A 17,302-nucleotide genomic window follows, 5' to 3' on the forward strand; every position below is an offset into this window, starting at 1 on the left:
GGGCATACCATGCAAGAATGATGGCACTTTCTCACAGATCCATAACGCCTGATTCTAGAAAAGTGCAACATTGAAGGATCATAATACCCAATATGGAATGTTCAAAAAAGCAGATGGATGTGCGTCGTACAGTGTACAAATAACGCTGTTCAAAAATCAAGAAAACATTGGTGGGTGCATTTAACCTTTTTATAATTATACATTTGAATAGAGTACAACTACTGATTAGGCCAAACCAATGTTCTATAAATGCTATTGGATGAATACATTCAGTAAAAGCCATGATGAGCCTATGGAGGATGCACCTGAATTGAGTGCATTTTCAATGATGTTTTGACATCATATATTATAGTGTATTCTACATGACTTTCCCTATCAATAATATAGATATGAAATACAATTTGTTTACTAGTTTAATGTCTATATAAGCTGTTATGTACAATCATTGGACATGCTAAGTTATCAGTATGGTGCTATGCGTAACTTCTGTCTAAAGGTCAATGTGATTCACATGTAATGTATTAAGACAGTTGTACAATTCGTATTACTTTTGTATTACATATGTATTTTAAATGTTTTTACAGCCCTGACGAAGTTCTTTTTCAAAGAACGAAACACGTTGGCTGCTTAAGAACTATGAAACTGTAAAGAAGAATTAAAGAGGAAGTTTGGAAAATATATACATCACTGGATGGACACTTTGTTTGGACTTTAAGAGAGGTGCGACCTGCAGTGGGCCTAAAGTTAATGATATTATAGACTGAGTCTTAAGGTCAATGTATATACTTTAGCATTTAATTTGAAACAAATACATTGAGTGTCGGCAGACTTCAGGTTTTACTCTGCCCATTCACATTTCTACAATCTGCATCAGCAGAATACTGAATTATAGCGTTTCCAAATTATATTTTTTCCTAAGGTTTTCACTAAAAGTTATCCACTACAAACTTGTATCTACACTAGTACTAGATTCAACTCAGGAGATTTAAATCTAATATGGCATTTCTATCCGACTAGAATCACTCAAATTCTGCACCAGAGTAATAATTTTTGCCCCAGTGCCAGTATCACAAGATTTGAAGACACTTTAGGGAGGCAGGAGAGGGGAAGAGAATAATAAAGCACACAATATTTTATATTCCAGCAAATTTGTGGAGTCAGATTAACTCTCGACCCCCTCAGAAAATTAAATATTTCAAAAGTAGAATAACTTGTTCCTGCAGGTGGGAGAGCGCATAACAAACCTTCATCCTTGCAGCATGCTCTAGGATTACAAAGATTATATAACTGCACTCAAGGGCAGTAAATTCACGTTATATTTGAGGAGTAGATACCAGATAGTGACCCACTTAGTTCGGAAATTAAAAAAACAACAAAAAACCTTCAAATGCATATTTAGCTTTTGTTGCATTTTCATCCTCTAGACCGCACTCTAGAGGTGATCATCAAGAGCAATTTGAGAATACAACCAGCGCACCTCCAGGCCATTCTGCAGCTCAGGCCACTGTTGAGAAGATTAGACTCACCTTCTCCTGGTAGATCTCCAGATAAGACATGGTGACTTTGAAATTCCATGGGGCGCCAGAAGAACTGTTCTCTGAACGAGTCATCTGAAACAAGTCCTTCACTGCTCGGGGGATGATACCAGGCTGCTCTGGACTTCCGAGCATAGTGTGAGTCTTACCTGTGAGGAAACCAGAATACACAGTAAGGATATGTTATCACAGACCTTGACATACAACAGTAGCACAACGAGGTAAAGCATGGATGTTCAATTTCAGACTAGAGCAGTCTTGCTGTAAGGAGAAATTGGACTGCTTACTGTGTTCAGATAACTTTTATTCAGGTTAAAAAAAAATAAACTTAAATCAAAGAAGTAACAGCGCCATATGCAGCACCTAATGAGGACTAACAGTACTGCAGATATTACAATGTTAAAATATTTGGCAGTATACAACTAGTCTGAGGAGACATTTGCAGGCTAGATAACTTAACTAAGCAGGACTGTCAGAATATGGAGTTAGATTAAGAGACCGGAAACCTGCCCAGGGGAAATTTTTCCAGACCAAAAGGGGCATGAGAGAATTTAAAGGCCACTAAGACTTGTTGTGGACTGTGGCACTCTTGAAATACAAGTCTCATCAGCAAGTAAGTCAGAAAAGCAAACTTAATTTTCAGGGCGAAAGCTTAAGTATTTCATCCTGTGATCACGCAGTTGGAGTACAATGCTGCTTTTAACATAACAGGAGGGTGAGACTGGTTAAGTAAGTCTCTTGTTTTCTGTTGTCTATCTTAAAGCAGGATGCAAGTATTAGTTGGTACAGCAGGTCGCATGTTAAGGGGTGGGAGGCAGGGTAACTTTTAAAAGGAGATTGGTACCATGCTGTATGGACATTTCTGCTCAATGAGTTCTTACAGTACAAAGTACACAAATCTTTCCATGATTTGGAGCAGTTTGGTACAGAAGGGTGGTTAGAAAGCCAAGCGTTGGGTGTGCAAGGGTTCTGAGGGGAGCATTGGGATTGCAGAGGTGGAGAAAACAATTGCAATATAAGAGCAAAGTTTAAAGGAGTTAAAGGAGTTTTGAATCTCCTTTTGTTGAGGGTTACTTCAAATAGTCACTACAGCATAGCAGCAGAACTAAGAGCTAAAGCCTTATTGGGGGTAAGCAGGATTTCTAGGAGTATAACACTGTACGAAAGTGGTCACACTACTCAAATTGTTGATTGTTTCTAAAAGGGTGGTCCGTGGGAAATGACACAATAAGTAAGGGACATCAAGTTACTGACTCTGGCTACCAGGCTACCCCCAGAAAACTAAACAGGCACCCTAAAAAGAAGCGTTATTTCTAATATTTTTCAAAAGCTGTTTGGGATGCCACAATCCCAAACTACTCAGCATTAAGAGAACAAGGTTTATTTTTTTTGTCCTTTATATCAGCTTTAGAAAATGAAGCATTTAATGCAGACACAAGGTTCTGCTTCAGGCAAGAAAGAGCAAATGGTTGTCCAAAAGGCATTTTTCTATGTTTTCTAGCCGTACATTTGATGGTAAAGCCACAAATATACAATTTATTTTTTTAAACAATTAGTCATTGGAGACCATCTAAATAAACTATGCATCAGACATCAGAAACTCCAGATTGAATGGTCAAATGCTTTAGTCCTGAAAATAAGCTACACTCTAGGACCGGCGTTGGAGTTAATGGTGTGCATAGAGGATGGCAGAAGATGTGGCCTAGCTACACCAGCAGCTTGTTTCGCTGGCTAGACTTAGTGGCTCAGGTTAAGCACAGTGTGGCATCAAGGGTTGCAGAAGTAATTTGCCCCGAGAAGATTAGTGGTGGAACCTATGGGTACTAATCTTTTTTCCATGGTGCCAGGTGCTGATGGGTAGGGTTACTATATTTGGACGCCCAAAAAACTCATACATTGCACACACAGATGTGGTACTACACTTTTGACATGACAATGGAGAACAAAATGATCGATGCAGCTCACCAACCTATAACGCAGACAATAAAGCAGTAAGGGGAATCAGTGACATTTACACACATCTGTGCTACTTCAGCCACTTTCTGACAAAGGCTGCTAACAAATCCTGCATGAAAACTAGCCCTAGTGTTCAGTTGACCCTCTGAACTAGGAGAACTGCTAAGTTGGTTGGGAACCATGACTAACGGCAAATCAGGGACACCTGGTCTAAATGCAGATTGGGCCCTTAGTGCACAATGGTCACTTTGGAAGTAGATATCTTTTGTGAACAACTGCTCATCCATTTAAATAAGTTGCAAGTCATTTTGCAGTTCATGTAAAATACATTGCTCTTGGTCTGTGGAGTGTCTTCAGTAATGGTCTCTTACATAGCTCGAAATGTATAAAATGCTGCAGATTGTAACCCCCAGCAGAGTAGCGCAGTTGGTCAGTGGCTGTTCTCGCTTAGAGCTAAAGAAAATAAACTTTGCTTCCTGACAGCTTACAACTGTGTTGGCTGTGCTTTACGTAGAATGAGAAGTATGCATTACCAAATAGTGCCGAAACCTGGGATTCACCAAGTTGGAGGAACTGCCACGGTATATCAGGACCGGAAGCTTCGGATTATGCTTTTCTCTTTGCTTTATTACTACAGAAACTCGTAGCAGCCAGAAAGATCTTCAAAGAAATCAACAATATTACAAAAAACTACAACTCCCTACAACCAGGGAGGAATCCAAATACGTAGTCCTTCGTCTGTTGCCATTGTCCTTGGTACATAGTCTCATGTTTCTCCCCTCACCTCCTCTTCCTTTGCTGCTACGCAGCCACACAAGTAGTTTTTCCCTGTTTTCTTGATTCAGGTTACAGTAATGGTGTTTAATTACGGGCGCAGTTTTTAAATTCTTGTGCGCGTTTCCAGCTTTGCAAGCTTTTTCCGATTTCCTTTTCAGATCCGGGAACGTTTTCTGCTCCCAACGCGGCCGCCCCCCCTGCTGGTGCGGCGCGGTCTCTGGCCACTAGAGGGACTCGCTCGTCTCGTTGCTCTTACGCCGCAGCTCCTCAGATGAGGAGCCGCGCAGCGAGAGTGAAGAGTACAGACCCTTGTTCCCCTTCTGCCTCACCTTTGACGTCCGTATTAACGGATTGTATTTTCCCGCATTGTCTTTCAGAAGAACGCCCCAGCGGGGGTCTGTACAGCAGGATTACCCGCGGTGAACGCGCTGTATATTTGCAGTTATTTAGGTTCATTTCACAAGTTTCTTGCGGCAACCGCAGGCATTTGAAGGCATACATTTCATCTCCGAAAGCGCAGAGAGGCAGAAGCACGGTCAGGTTTTCCAGAGGACGGTAGCGCACTTTTTTGGTTGGTGCAAACCTCTGGCCCTTGGGGTTACCCATATCTGCGCAGCCTTCAGTCTGCCCCTAATTGGTTTATTTACGGACCTAGTCGCTTGCTGTGCGCAGCGTGTTAAACAAGGGGGTATTTCTTCACCTACTTTGATACTTACCTTCCCTTGGCAGTATGGATAGCCAGACGGAGTATTATAAGGAGGAGGTTCCAAGAGTACATGCCCTGGGATGATGATTTGACGCCATGGACTCCATCTATCGGGTGGTCAACAAGGTAGTTGGTCCTATGGAACAACGACTTTGACAGAATAGTGCAGAAGTGCAAAAATTGGCTGCCGCGCGCAGACCCTCTGCGCTCCCCGGCGAGCGTCGGAGGGCAACCCCCCCAACCGTCCAAGAAACAACGCCCAGAAGGGGTGGACATGGATGCCTTTGCAAGTCTTAAGACTGCGTTTCTGGCAAAAGCGTGGTCTATCGTCCCCAACCCCCCCTCTGGCGGACGCCCCTCAGGATATTCCGGACCCTCCTTCCCCCGCGACGGATAATGACGAGGAAGCAAGATCGTCACGTCCTGGGCGCCCATCTGCTACTCCCTCTACTTCCACGCCGTCAGAGGAGGATTCAGACATGCTTAATCCTGACAAAATCATGCATCCGCGCTCTGCGGCCTGGATTAACAGCGAAAAGGTAGTCCGATTTGTCACGGGTCAACTCCGCAAGCATCTCGAGCAGGAGGCATGGGGTTGTTTGCGAGCAGAGTATCCGAAGCCCTCCCTGCCAGACAAGATTGCTTCCACGCCGGAGTTGGATCCTAAAATGGCCACATTTCTGGCTAAGTACGTGAAGGATCCTAGGAAGGGTATAGATGGATCCTGGTGGTCCGGTCAAGACACGGTCCGACGCTATCGGACCAATGACGAAGATATTAGACACGGTAGAAGCCAAGGTGTCAGGGTCTCCCATTTCAAGGTGTCAGGGTCTCCCATTTCCCCAGAAGTCCTTTCAAATTGGTCTCAGCGGGCTATTATCTTCGTGGGCAACGCCAATTGCACCCTTTCAACCGAACGTAGTCGCTCGCTCTTGATTAAACTTGACCTGAGACTTGGGGATCTGGTCTCTTCAGAGGCAGGAGTGGTGGCCCATGGGGGCCTGTTTGGTGACCCTTTTATTAAGGAGTTAGGTAAATTTGTTTCCACATTTACTTCGCTGGACAAGGCCCAGTCCAGTATTGGGAGTTTTCAACCAGCAGGTTTTCCGGGGGGCGGTCGAGGCAGGGGCCGCTCGTCCGGCTGCGGTTTCCAACAAAATTCCTCAGAGGGACAAGGCTCTGGTGGCAGGCAGTATAATTCAACCACGAATTACACAAACTTCCATCCAACGCGAGGACAGTGTTTCAGAGGCCGGAGGTTAAGACCAATTCCGGCGGAGGAAATTCCAGCGGTAAGTGTCCTCCCAGCATAGCAAGTTCTCATCAGGGGTCGAACAGCGGCTTTTATATAGAGTTATACGGAAACCCTTGGCAAGAGGCTCGGCCGCTGACATTCAATTTCCCAGAAGCACAGTTGATCGACGAGGTAGTCTCCGGGTTGCTCCGCAAAGGAGCCATTTGCCGATCAACTTTGCACCCTCCCGGTTCTAAGCAATATTTTTCTGGTGGACAAAGCAGACGGAGGTCGCCGGCCTGTTATCAACCTCAAGGAATTCAACGGTTGGTTAGTATACCGCCATTTCAAGAAGGAGGGAATCCATCTGCTCCGTGATGTCCTTCTGCCTTCCGATTGGATGGCACGATAGGACTTGAAGGATGCCTACCTGGTGATTCACATCCATCCAAACGATGGTTCCTTCAGTTTTTGTTGGAGAGCGGGTATACAAATTCACCGCCCTTCCATTCGCTCTTTCCTCAGCCCCTTGGTGCTTCACCAAGGTGCCTCATCCCGCAGTGGAGTTCCTCCGAGTGCAGGGCATTCGCAGGATTGTGTATTTAGATGATCTTATTGCCCAATGTCCTCAGACCCCATCAAGACATCTCCACCAGCCTGACTTTTACAGAATCTAGGTTATCATCAACGAAACCAAGTCAGTTCTCAATCTAACGTTTCTCAGGTTCGTGGTGGACTCAATTCACATGAGGTTAAGCCTTCCGTCGCGGAAGATGGCGAAAATTTGCCACAAATTAAGGCAGACAACTTCCAGGCCTTTCACCTCTTGACATCACCTGGCCAGACTGGTTGGTCTCCTGTCGTCATCGATCCAAGCGATCTTTCCGGGCCCCCTTACATTAGCGAGCCCTCCAACGTCTCAAGGCGTATCATGAGAGGACGGTCGTACGATTATTCAGTTCCCCTCTCGGCAGAGGCCAAGGAAGAGATTGCATGGTGGTTGTCCCATATTGAGGCATGGAATGGACGCGTGATACTGTGCTCGGTTCCAGACCTTGTCAGAGTCCGACACCAGCAGGTCAGGCTGGGGCACTCAGTGCGGGGGATTTTTCCACCAGAGGGGTTTGGTCCTTGAACGAACAGAACCTTCATATCAACTGCTTGGAGCTTCTAGCGGCTTCTTTTGCGGTACGATGTTGGACCAAGGACAGGGTGCAATCCTGCGTCCTTTTGAAGATGGACAACATCTCCAGGGTACAGTATGTCAATCGCTTGGGGGGTCCCCGATCCCGGGCGTTTGCGATTCTGGCAAGAGACTTTTGGGCGGGGGGGGGGGGGGGGGGGGCGGTTCTGCCTGAATCATATCTGTCACGGCGGAATATCTTCCCGGCCAGAGCAATCCGGTGGCGGACTGGTACTCGAGACATCTATACGACTCCAGCCTTCCTGTGGATGAACACTCTTTGGGGGCCTTTTTTGGCGGACCTCAGCTTCTCGGCTGGACCATCAGGTCCCTCAGTTCTTCAGGTGGAGACCGGACCCATTGGCTCTGGCCACGGACACCTTCCATCAGGATTGGAGCGCAGAACGGGGCTATGTGTGTCCACCTTTTCCCAATGATAACGAGGACGACGGCTCAGATCCGCCGGAAGAAGGCGGCGGTAACCTTGGTAACACCTTTTTCGAAGTCTCAAGCTTGGTATCCAATTCTTCTTGAACTTTCCTGGGATTTTCCAATTCCTACTCCCCCCCCCAGATGTTTCTTTGGCAGATCAGGATGAGATCTCTGGGTGGATGAGTCCAGTTTTAAATTGCTGAATGGTGGTACTATGGCAGCATATGCTATTACCATACTCAATATAGTATTAGACATATGCAAGATACCGGGAACTCATCCCAGGCAACGGAGCAGATTGCACTAGTCCGAGCCAGTGAACTGATTTTGGAGAAAAGGGTGAACATTTACACGGATAGTCGATATGCCTTTGGTGTCTCCCAACATTTTGTAAGTTTAAAGGCTGTGAGATGGTTTATTACTTCACAAGGTGCTAAAACACAACATGAGGTGGTGGTAACAAGATTACTGAACACTGTCCTAACTTGCCAAAGTGTAGAGCATAACATGTAGCACTCATAAGAAAATAACTGATTTTGTGGGTAGGAAACACGATTTTGCTTCTAAAACAGCCAAAGCGCTCCATCTCAAAACCCCCAAGAACCTAGGCCAAAATCTAGAACTATCTGGAGGTGGTAGACCCTCAAGAAGTGCTAAAACCTTCCTTCTCAAACCACAGATATTTCGCAAAAGGAGAACTTGTCAAAGTGCTTTCTCTGGCTCCGCTCCAAGGATCTGGAACTCTCCCACATGAAATTCGCAGACTCACCTCCACAGTTGCACATAAGGAATCTTTTTACTTCCATTTTGAAGGCAAGTTTTACCCTAATTAGACTCCTATCATTTGCTTGAAGATACTGGACTTATAACCTCTTGTACTGATGTTCTATATCCCGACAATCTTTTCTTCCCCTCCCAGTCCTGCTATATAAATGTATATCTTATTTTTTCTTCAACTATTGTACTGCTGTGTTGTAACCTTTGTAACTTTCCTTTGATATGCATTTGATGCCTTCCTAACCCTGACCAACCTTAATTGTGAAGCGCTCCGATATCTTTCGGGATCACGTTCGCATTATATAAAACTTTAAATAAGGAGGACTGCCTCCTCCCCCACTGCCTTCACTTATGTTGTCCACACTGGCCACAATCTGGCAAAGGGGTTTCAAGACTTTAGCACTGGAGGATTAGCTGAAATGCAAATATAATTTAGTAAGGATGAATTGGGAAAAACAGCTACGCAGGTTTAGCGATGTCCGATTAATACAGACAGAAAAAGATCTCATGCCCGATGCCCCGCCACTTAAAATCACCAAGTGGAAGAGTGTGACTCAATGGTTAGAGCGGCAGACCCTGAAGCAGAGTTCTGGCCAGGGACCAGGGTTCGATTCCTGCCTCGGCGGGATCGGGCTCAATTTCCTCGGACCTGTCTATTCTCGCCTCGGTGCCTATTCTAATCACAGGCTCCACGCTGCAACTCTGGGCAATAGCTTGCTTAGCCTCCACACCGGCCCCAACAGCGCTAAGGATGCCTGGCTTCACCCTGGGGGTGCCCAGGAGTGGACACTTCACAGGGAAAGCCAGGAGGGGTTCCACAGCGGTATGAGTATCAGCGCCAGGAAACCGCAAAAGGCGACACCGCAAGGTGTCCGTCTAGTGACAGTGCGCTCTACAAGTACCTTGTGTGAGAAAGTGGGTTTCTGTTGCAGTAACCCCCCCTTTTTTTGCCTAATAGCTGATGCACTTTTCCTTGTTGTGCCCTGGGCTCCTGCCAATCAGGTGCCCAGGGCCTATGTTCCTTCCTTAAAACACACAAACTCCCAATTGGCAAACCCTGGCCACATGTCAGCCCCTGGTAAATGGTACCCTAGGTACCCAGGGCCTTGTGACCAGGGAAGGCCTCTAAGGGCTGCAGCACTCCTTGTGCCACCCTTAGAGGCCCTGTACCCTTACACACACACTGCCTTTGCAGGCTGAGTGTCTGGGTGCAGGACAAAACAAAGAGTCGACATGGCACACATCTCTGTGTGCCATGCCCATTACCTATACTGCCAAGGCATATGTCAGCCACCCCTCTGGCTGGGTGCCTTATGCCTATGGTGTGGGCACAGGAGCAGGAGCCCTGTGCCCCTACAGTACCCAGGTCCATTCCTGGGCACTGTAAGTACAGTGCTGCCTTTTACAAGTACATGGTGCTGAGAGCTCGTCAAACACGAACTCCACAGCACCATAATGGCAACACTGAAGACTGGGAAGTTTGGTATCAAACTTCTCAGCACATTAAACCCACACTGATGCCAGTGTGGGATTTAATGTACTAAGCACCCCAGAGGGCATCTTAGAGATGCCCCCTTACAGCTAACCTACAATCCACGTCTGCTCTGAGGCTGCCCAGGCTGCCACACAGCAGACACGTTGCTGGACCCCTGGGTGGGAGAGCCCCTGCTCTCCCGGGCCTGCAACAATGCACATCCTGGGTGAGGTGAGAAATCTCCTCCCCCAGGATGAGCAAAGGGAAGCTTCAAAGGCATGCCGCCTCTAGGAGTTTCCCCAGGCCACTGCAACCCCCCACTCTGGCAGGAAGCTTGGCCGGAAACCCCATACAAGGACAGGGGATGTGCCAGCCTGCCCACCCCACCCCTCAGGTGGGGGAGGCGAGGTGAAGCACATCTCCGGGCTCTCGCCATCTTGAAGATGGGAGGCCCTACCCTATCAGGATTAGGCTACTGCCCTCCTCCCACAGGAGAGAGGCAGGATAGGGGGTGTACCCACCCCAGGACAAGGACCCGTTGGTCCCTGGCCTTCACCTACCTGTAACGCCCCTAAATCTAGTATTTAGGGGCCCCCTGAACCTTCCTTCCCCAGATCCCAGATTCGAAACTACAAGAAGAGCAAGAAGAACAAAGACCTGCCCTGCAGCTGCTAAAAAGAGGAAGACACCAACTGCTTTGGCCCCAGCCCTACCGGCCTGTCGACCCTCGAACCTGCTCCTGCTCCAGCGCAGCATCTCTTGTGGCCAGCAACCTCAAAAACCCCAGAGGACCTGGCTACCTTTGAACTCTAAAGCCCCTGGGACTCCCATGAGTAGAGGCTCTACTCAGAAACCTATCTCTAACCCCTGGCAGCAGCCCGGAACCGCGAACCCAGCACACTCTGCACCAGCCAAGCCTGGCCAGTGCCGGAGTGAACAAAGACCCTGAGGACGACCCCACGGCGACTGTGACCCCGAGTCCGGCACCCAAGGACCCCCCTCGACATTCCGGAAGAAGTCTGCAGCCTCAGAACAGAGTGCCACCCCAACCGCGATCAACAAGAGGGTAAGATTCCCGACATCAAAAGGCACCCCTGCACCCGGCGCCCTGCGGCCCCCTGTGCCCAATCCCGGGGTACCCACCTAACCTACAACTACCCAACTTACCTCTCGAAGTGGTGGTGGCATCTGAAGCATCCTCGTCCCCGAGCTTGCAGCCTTTTTCCAAACCGGAATATTCCCGTTGACTTCCATTGAGCGCCCGAAGGCTCAAAAGCACCCTGCACCCAGCCGCCCGAGTGGCCCTGGCAGTGCACTCTCTACACTAACCTACGTCCCCACTTGCCCTGAGTAAGTGGGCAGGAGCCCAGCTCCCACAGCCGCGTGGCTTGCCAGACAGCAGCCACCAACCAAGGCCCCCCCTATCCCTCATAGGATAACATTGGGCCTAACTCTCTCTGCACCCGGCCGTCCTGAAACCGCTGAGGGTGAACCAACTGTACCTACCTGACACTGGGGGACCCCTGAGTCCATGCCCGGAATTTCAACTCTACCAGTCGAGTACTTACCCTTAAACCGCTAACTTCGTTTTCCTCATAGGGTAACATTGACTGACTTTTTCTTCAAAAATCTTCTAAGTGTGAACTTTTCAAAACTGCAAAAATTCACCAAAAATCAGCCAAGTGACAAAAACGAATTTACTCACCTGCTCCTAGGTGAGCTCCCAGTGCTGGGTCTTGGTGCCCAGCCCTGACTCTGAAAAGTGTTCACAACTATACTTACCTCTAACTCATTTTTCTCCCATAGGAAACCATTGTCTGCTTTTCTGTGAAATTTCTTCTAAGTGTCTACTTTTGCAAATTTGAAATATTCTTTTAAAATCGTACCATTTCTGCAAACGAAATTACTTACCTGCTTTTGATAAGGACCCCAGTCCTGGGTCTAGGCACCCAGTCCTGGATTACTAAAGTAACGATAAAGTACTCTACCTGCAATTTGAATTTCTTGCCATAGAGATCCATTGAATGTTTTCTGTGAAATATTTTCTAAGTGCTAACTTTTGAAATAGCCAAATATTATTTAAAAATCATTACAGTTAAGTCGACTTTCATCACTTGATTCTGAATACTGACCCCAGGCTGGTTCTAGGAGCCAGACCTGGAATTCCAAAAGTAATCTGAAAAGTAATTTATTACAAATAACCTGAATTTACCATTGAGCTCAATGCATGGTTATGTTTAGGAAATAGGATTGTTTATTGCAACCAACTGTGACTGTTTACACAAATTTATTGCCTAAGACAAAAGTATTTATATTCAACCTCTCATTCTGAGAAAGTATATTTTTACTCCCTTTGTGGTTCTAAAAATAAAACAAGCATATATTTTATATATATAAATCATTGGCCTAGAGTTCAGTTATTGAGTGTGTGAAACCATTTGCTGACTGAGTGGGTACAATAAATGCTTTACACTGTCCTCTGGTACTGCCTTACTGCTCGACCAAGCTACCACTTTTGAGAGTAAGGTCATACCTAACTTTGACCTCTATCAGCCTCTGGGGGACTGTGGACTCTGTACACCCTGTACCTATTAGGGAACAGTATATACAGAGCCACTTTCTCACACCTTGACATTTACATTTACCAATGATGCACATCCCCACTCTTGGGTCGGGATGGATTGACCAATAGCATGTTGCAGTTTTAGGCAAACTGCAAGATATGGAGTGTGGCTGGGCAGATATGCCAACGCTGTATGAGGTGTGCTCAGTACAATGCTGGCAAGGGAACAAAGGTTTACACCCTTCGAGGAGCTCCAAATGGATTACATTGGAATGGCTATTAAAAAACTTATTGGATATATTCTGGTGGTGGTCTATGTTTTTTTTTTAGTTTCAAAAACATTTATTGCAGGTAAATACCGTCGAACACGGCATAGTGCCTACAAAACCCTGTTCGCGCTGGCAGCGTAATGAAATAGCAAGCATAGCAGTATAAAAGTACACAGGAAGTAGCCTACAACCACTTCGGGCCGGCTGAGTCAAATGAAACATTGCAGCAAGGATTGGTTGAGACGTGGAAAAGCTCAAAAGTCATAAGTGATTGAGACCCATCTAGTGGCAACATGTGCTGGTTAGGTCACATATGTATGTTAGTCAGCACAACAACATGCAGAGCTATCCCTCATTGTGCTAAACAGCTGCATGTCAGTATCATACAGAAATATTGCCTAAATGAATATTGTGCCCTAAACATAATTTGCAAAAATGTCATTTAATAGGGCAATATTTTTGTAGACAATATGAACTGCCACTGGCATACACCTACAAACACACACACCTTTCTCAATCCAACTATACACTAGTGTCTTTATGAGTCTCGGTGACTCAAGTTGTGCTCTTATTGTGGGTACAGCGGCAAATGCACGACAAGAGCACAAGTCAACTCATCACTCACACCACCACAGTGCTTTCGGAGACCCACATTCATTCACCAACGTGTGCTCAGAAGTAGCGGTCCACTCGTGTGAGACTACCCTAGTTTAGGGGCACGAGTGCTACATTAATGCAATTACACTACCCTTCTTAACTCACTCACTTCTCTCCTGGACCTTTCTCCCGTCTGAGCCGTGCCTCTCGGGTCTGTTAGAGTGACGCGCATTGGCGGGGCAGGTGCATTGCTGCTCGCCTCAGGGCACCTGTCTTGTTTGCCGTAATCTCCCCTGTGACCCCACGGCTCGCTCTGCTGTGATAATTCTGGCAGGATCTTGTCCTACAACCCTTATTGCTAAACAAACAGGCCCTTGTAAGGGCAGGGCGGCCAGGGTGGTGACGGATACACGGAGCTCTCGGCAAGGCTGGCTTTGGGGCGTGATTTGCTAACAATTGGTGGCTGCGCTGCACTCTGGAGCAGGGGCGGCCCAGGACCACGGCAGAGCGCGTGACTATTGACTTACGTAAAACCCTTTCAAAGCCACGCAGGCCTGGTTTTCACCAGAAAAGCAAAGAAATTCCCTTCATGAACTGTGAAGTGAATATTAAATGGGTACATTAAGATGCCTGTGATTAGCCACGGCTCTGCCTACAAAAAGGTACCAGAAACATGCATCACAGGACAGTGACTCGAGACCTATACCAATTGTTTCCATGTACCGCCTAAAACAGGAGCGCTGTAGCGGGCTTGCAGGGGTCTGTAGTACCAGCCTAACCCCCTTCTCACTGTGTGTTTCCTCGACCCCCGGGGCGGAGGGGTCTTGGATGTGCCTGGCATCCGCGGCGCAGGTGAACGAGATGTGCTCAAAGGGAAACAGAGGGCATGGGGGGCTCTTAATGGGGGAGGGAAAGAGTCAGTCTGGCTTTGTATTCCAGAGGGAAGGAGGGAGGGAAGAGGGGCTCCAGTCGCTGCAACAAAGAGCTTCCTGCTGCAGCGTGGCCACCGTCGCACCCTGTACGGCTCCGACGGAAACACCCCAAGTGCACTCACAGGTCATGGGTGCCCTGTGGAGGAAGGGAATCACGCCCTGAAAAACAGGGGGGCCCTGGGCGACGGCAAGGAAAGTGAAAGGTAGGAGGAAGAACAAGCCTAACCTGCAACAAGCACAGCTGCGAAAGTTAAACCGACCGCGCTAATTGAAGAGGAGAGTCAGGAATGCAGCTGGCATCTGGCCGTGCTGCTGCTCGCTCCCTAAACAGGGGAGTTAACGTTTTGAGAGAAGGCGGGAAATGCACACGCCTTTGGCCAATTGCGGGCTTCAATTTTTTGAAGGCTACATGCAATAGCTAATCACTTCAGCTTTTCAACAAACTTGTGCGTGTGGCTTTTTTTTAGCCACACGCACGAGTTTGCTGAAAAGCTGAAGTGAATCCAAGAGATCATTTTCTAGAGCAGAGCATGCGTGCTGCGCTCGACCTAAAAAGGAGCAGTAACAATAACCGTCCAGGTCATGATGTGTTTGGACGTAGCAGACTATGGAGGGGGGCAACGACGGTGGGGAGATCAGCTTACAATGCCATTACGGCCGGGCTACCATCAAGCTGGGGCTCAATCATCCTTCAATCGCACGGAAAGAGTTGCAACGGTCTGAGTTGGGGGGGGGGGGGGGGGAACTAAAGCAAGTGAATTTGATGCGCATGAGAGGAGAGCAAAGGCTGCCAGACCCGAACGAACCACTGAGCTATGGGTGGGGCAGAGGTCTGCTTCCATGCGCACGCTATGCGTGGTCGCGCTGCCAAAAGTAGATGGCTGATGAGAGCCTAATCCGCCCCAGTCATTGCCGCTAGATGGGGGGGTATGGGGACGGATGGGTATGGGGACGGATGCCCAGGATCACCGCATGTTGCAATGGCGGGATTGGGTAGCCCACCAGCCCATGGATGTGGCCCAGAACTTCCTTCCAGAAGGTAGCTATCACGCGACAGGACCACAAGATGTGATAGAGTGCCTTCCGCCACCCCACATCTCCAGCATAGGCTGGAGACGAACGATGCATGGTGCCCAGTCGGGAGGGTGTATAATACCATTGGAGCATCAGCTTGTAGGCGGTTTCACGCAAGGCTGCGGTAAGTTTTAGGGATATCTTGGCACAGCTTTTTCCACTATTTGGGAGGGAGTCCTTTCAGGAGTAGCGGCCTGCCATGCAGTCTGAACGATGGGGGCGCAGTGGGGGTCGAATGGTGTAACACCCAGTATGTCTTGGATATGAGGCCTTTGGAGTCCTCAAAGGCTCTTGACAATTTTTTAACGGGTGAAGGGACACGTCACCGCTGCATACACCTTGGCGACGGAAAGCCAATGGCGCAGCTGCATATATAGGATAAGGATTAGTTACTTACCTGTAATCCTAGTTCTCATCCAGGGGTATACTCAAAGTCATAATCTATGAATAATCCCCGCCCATGTGCGGGATCCCGGAGCATATAGAAAAAACTTATATATACATATATATATACATATGTGAAAACATATAAATGCAGCCTAATAATGTTCAAAACATGGCAATGCTGTAAATTACATATCTTTGCATAGTAGTGCCCCCGTAACCCGTAAGGAAAAAAGGAAGCATCAGGCAAATTATAACAGCACTGCTTTATTGCCATAAAGCAACATGTAATTGTAGGCATTCGCCAGTAGGCTGCAGTAGAGTATCAAGAAAACACGAAAAACTGACACCTTGCCTTTAAGGCATTAGAGTAAGGGGACCGTGCCTTTAAGGCCTGCCTGTGACCCCCTGCTCCCATGATGCACTACAGGTGGCAGTTGGGCCAGTTCTTTTTGGCAGTGCCTCCGCACCTGAGTAGATCTGTCTTCCATACATCACTTATTTAAAGAGAAAACATTGTTCGTCCGGGGGAGGTGGGAGGGTCGCTTATGACTTTGATGAGTATACCCCTGGATGAGAACTAGGATTACAGGTAAATAACTAATCCTTCTCATCCAGGGGATACTCATCAATAGTCATAATCTATGAATAGAGTAGCAAGCCCATACCCAAAGTCTCGCGGACGAGCAAACAGTTAAAAAACAACAGCAAAACAAATTTTGCATCTACAGTTATGCAAACAGGTTCCTCAGAGAAGCCTGCCCCACCTGGGCGTCGGCCTGTGCGTCTGAATCTAGGCAGTAATGGCGCGTAAAAGTATGGACTGAGCGCCATGTAGCCGCTTTACAGATCTCATACATGGGAACGTTGCGAAGGAGTGCTACAGTAGAAGCTTTCCCTCGAGTAGAGTGTGCTCTAGGTTTACCCTGCAGAACTTTGTGGGACAGTTGGTAAGCCAAAGCTATACAAGAGACAATCCATCTAGAGATAGACTTCTTGGCCGCAGCCAGCCCGGTATTAGTGGGCCCATAGTTAACAAAGAGCCTGTCTGACTTTCTAAGAGGAAGGGTCTTAGCTAGATAGAATTTCAAAACCCTCCGGAGGTCAAGAGAGTGTAGAGCTCTCTCCGGGGGAGTGGTCGGCTGAGGAAAGAAGGTGGGCAACGTGATCACCTGATTAATATGGAAGTCCGAAATCACCTTGGGCAGGAAGCTCGGATGAGTACGGAGCGCCACCCTATTAGCATGAAACACAGTGTAAGGTTCCTTGCAGCAGAGGGCCTGAATCTCACTAACCCTACGGGCCGAAGTGATGGCTACTAAGAAGGAAGCCTTCCAGGTCAAATGTTGCAAGGAGGCCTTATGAATCGGCTCAAAAGGAGCTCCCATCAGCTTGGAGAGAACGATATT

The 17,302-nt window shown here is 47.6% G+C and overlaps 1 protein-coding gene across 2 annotated transcripts in view; it reads right to left on the bottom strand.

The window, feature by feature from the left end:
- KIF22 (kinesin family member 22) overlaps positions 1–17,302 on the bottom strand; it is a 572,302-nt gene that overhangs the window by 175,044 nt on the left and 379,956 nt on the right. For both annotated transcript variants that reach the window (XM_085618807.1, XM_085618808.1), the window contains one exon: positions 1,527–1,684. In XM_085618807.1, the coding sequence (XP_085474933.1) occupies positions 1,527–1,684 (158 nt within the window). The remainder of the gene's footprint in view (positions 1–1,526; positions 1,685–17,302) is intronic.

This window comes from Triturus cristatus, chromosome 7 (genome assembly GCF_964204655.1).
Source record: "Triturus cristatus chromosome 7, aTriCri1.1, whole genome shotgun sequence".
Classification (NCBI taxonomy): Eukaryota; Metazoa; Chordata; class Amphibia; order Caudata; family Salamandridae; genus Triturus; species Triturus cristatus.